At 45.2% G+C, this 2,271-nt stretch overlaps 1 protein-coding gene across 1 annotated transcript in view; it reads right to left on the bottom strand.

Annotated features, from left to right (window-relative positions):
* ZSCAN30 (zinc finger and SCAN domain containing 30) overlaps positions 1-1,187 on the bottom strand; it is a 78,806-nt gene extending 77,619 nt beyond the window's left edge. The window contains exons 1-2 of the mRNA XM_012802066.2: positions 713-1,187; positions 284-431 (exon numbers count right to left, since the gene is read on the bottom strand). Coding sequence (XP_012657520.1) covers positions 284-431; positions 713-1,129 — 565 coding nt within the window. The 5' untranslated portion in view covers positions 1,130-1,187. The remainder of the gene's footprint in view (positions 1-283; positions 432-712) is intronic.
* Between the last annotated feature and the right edge of the window lie 1,084 nt (positions 1,188-2,271).

Here is a 2,271-nt window from a genome sequence, read left to right as displayed (position 1 = left end):
CCACGAAAATTTCATTTGAGGAAAGGGTCATACTGCTTTAAAAAGTTTCAAAACCCTGATGGAGAGAATGTCAAGGATTTAAAATCTGAAGATTTTACAAGAATCCATGAAATAGAAGAACTAAATACTAAGCACGTTCATTTAGTAAGACAAGTAACAGTGCAAGTTCCCCCAGTGAGGAGGAGATGAGGTGAGACTTAGGACCTCTTGTATAAGGCAGGGGAGATGTGTGTGGCCAGCTAAGGCCCCCTTCACCTCCATGACCTGGATCCTGCCCCCTCACCAGTTTGTCTTAAGGAGCACAGTTCCTCCGATGCCCACTGGAGCTGCTTCTTGGCAGGCTTGAGCTGGCTACTCGGAAACTCCTCAGTCTCTTCCCCAGCTGCTAGCGTCTCTGCAATCATGTCCTCTCTTCGTTCAAAAAACAAGACCTAAAACAGGTATAACCGAGGCTGAAGAAGGGAATCACGTTGGGACTTGAGGACAGAAGAACAGAAAAAAATATGTAGAAAATATCCTGGACACAGAAAAAGGGAGGGAAAAAGCAGAGCCACCTTCTGTTTTCTGGGCATACTCACTGTTTCCGTGAGCATAGTCACTAGCCTTTGCATCCAGCTGTGCTGAGTGGGAACCCAATTTGATAGTCTTACCCAATGATGTGGCCATGCTCCTGCTCAGCCTGGTTGCTCCGCCCCACAGGTGCCCCTCTTACCTGTTCAGGCCCATCAAGATCTCTCTCCACATCCTCCAGCAGAGTCACAGCTTCCTCTCCACTCTTTGGACAATGCTTCTGCACCCAGGCCTGCAGCTCTTCTGGAAGCATGGCCAGGAACTGCTCCAGCACCAGCAGCTCTAGGATCTGCTCTTTGGTATGCACCTCGGGCCTCAGCCAGAGATGACAAAGTTCCCGGAGGCGGCACAGAGCCTCTCGGGGCCCAGGTGAATCCTGGTAGCCAAACTGCCTGAACTGCTGACGACAAGTCTCTGGGTCATGGGAGCTGCTCCAGTGGAGGCTAGAGACTGCATCACAAGCCTCTTCTTCCTCTTCCATCTTCACTGTCAGGATCCCGTCAGCCTCCTCTGAAGTTTGTGTTACGAGCATTGGCGACTCTCTCAATTTGGCAGACATTCTGACTGGCAATAGCCCAGTACTGCTGGGCTTAAATCCTCAAGGAGGTGGATCTCGATATGAACACTCCTTAAATATGATTAAATAAACAAGTGGAAACAAGACAAAAAAGAAATGCTTCTGAGAACAAAACAACTAAGACTAGAAACATAAAACTGTGCGGGAAATAGTGACCTTAACATTAATATAAATCATGTGTTCCAAGAACCAAGGAGCTAAGACTCATTAATTTCATATGCATGAGTAACTCCTAATTAATTCTGAAACCCATGCCCACGAGGCTACTAAGTAGTACAATAAGAGATCAGCCAGAATTACATAGGAGCTCCCAGAAAACAAAAGTAACGGAAACCTGAGGACAGCTATGAGTCAGGACCAGGTTCAGGGAGCCAATTAGTTTTACGTCGTCTGCTGCAAAGAGCTCAGAGAAATAGTCTCAGGAGAGAATACTTTCATGTGGAATTTTTTCAACTTTCACTGTGAAACCATTTTGACACTAATGGAACCATTCAAAAGGAAAAAGCAATCACATATTCCTCCACCTTAATCTCTTTCGATTTTTCTCAGTTGCTTCTACTTTCCATCCATAGCATCTATATTACTTGACACTCTCTTTACCGTAGAAAATTTAGGTCGTTTCTAATTTTCACTATTACAAATAATGCTGGGAGGCATGAATATACTATTTTTTTCTGTTCAGATCATTTTCTTCACGCATGTCCCCAGGCCTCTGCTTACTGGTGTCAAAGGTGAGAGGTAAATTATGTCTTCTTATGTATTATCAAATAAATTGCAAACAAGACTGTATCAATTCACAGTGCCACCACCCTAACATAGTGACATGTGAAGACAATGATTTCTCTGAGTATTACCGGCTTGTTAGCAGGAAAGGAGTGGAGAAGACACTTTTCTTCAGTGTCTACCAACAACAGTAACTAATCCAATTTTCTTTTCTTTTCTTTTTTTGAGAAAGAGCCTCAAGCTGTCCTCCTGGGTAAAGTGCCAGGGTATCACAGCTCACAGCAACCTCCAACTCCTGGGCTCAAGCGAGTCTCCTGCCTCCGCCTCCCAACTAGCTGGGACCACAGGTGCCTGCCACAGTGCCCAGCTGTTTTTTGGTTGCAGACGTTATTGTTGTTTGG

The sequence above is a fragment of the Otolemur garnettii genome, unplaced genomic scaffold (assembly GCF_000181295.1).
Source record: "Otolemur garnettii isolate 467f Iridium unplaced genomic scaffold, OtoGar3 scaffold00012, whole genome shotgun sequence".
In the NCBI taxonomy this organism is placed as follows: Eukaryota; Metazoa; Chordata; class Mammalia; order Primates; family Galagidae; genus Otolemur; species Otolemur garnettii.
Note: the sequence above shows the minus strand (reverse complement) of the source record. Positions and strands in the feature narration are given on the sequence as shown.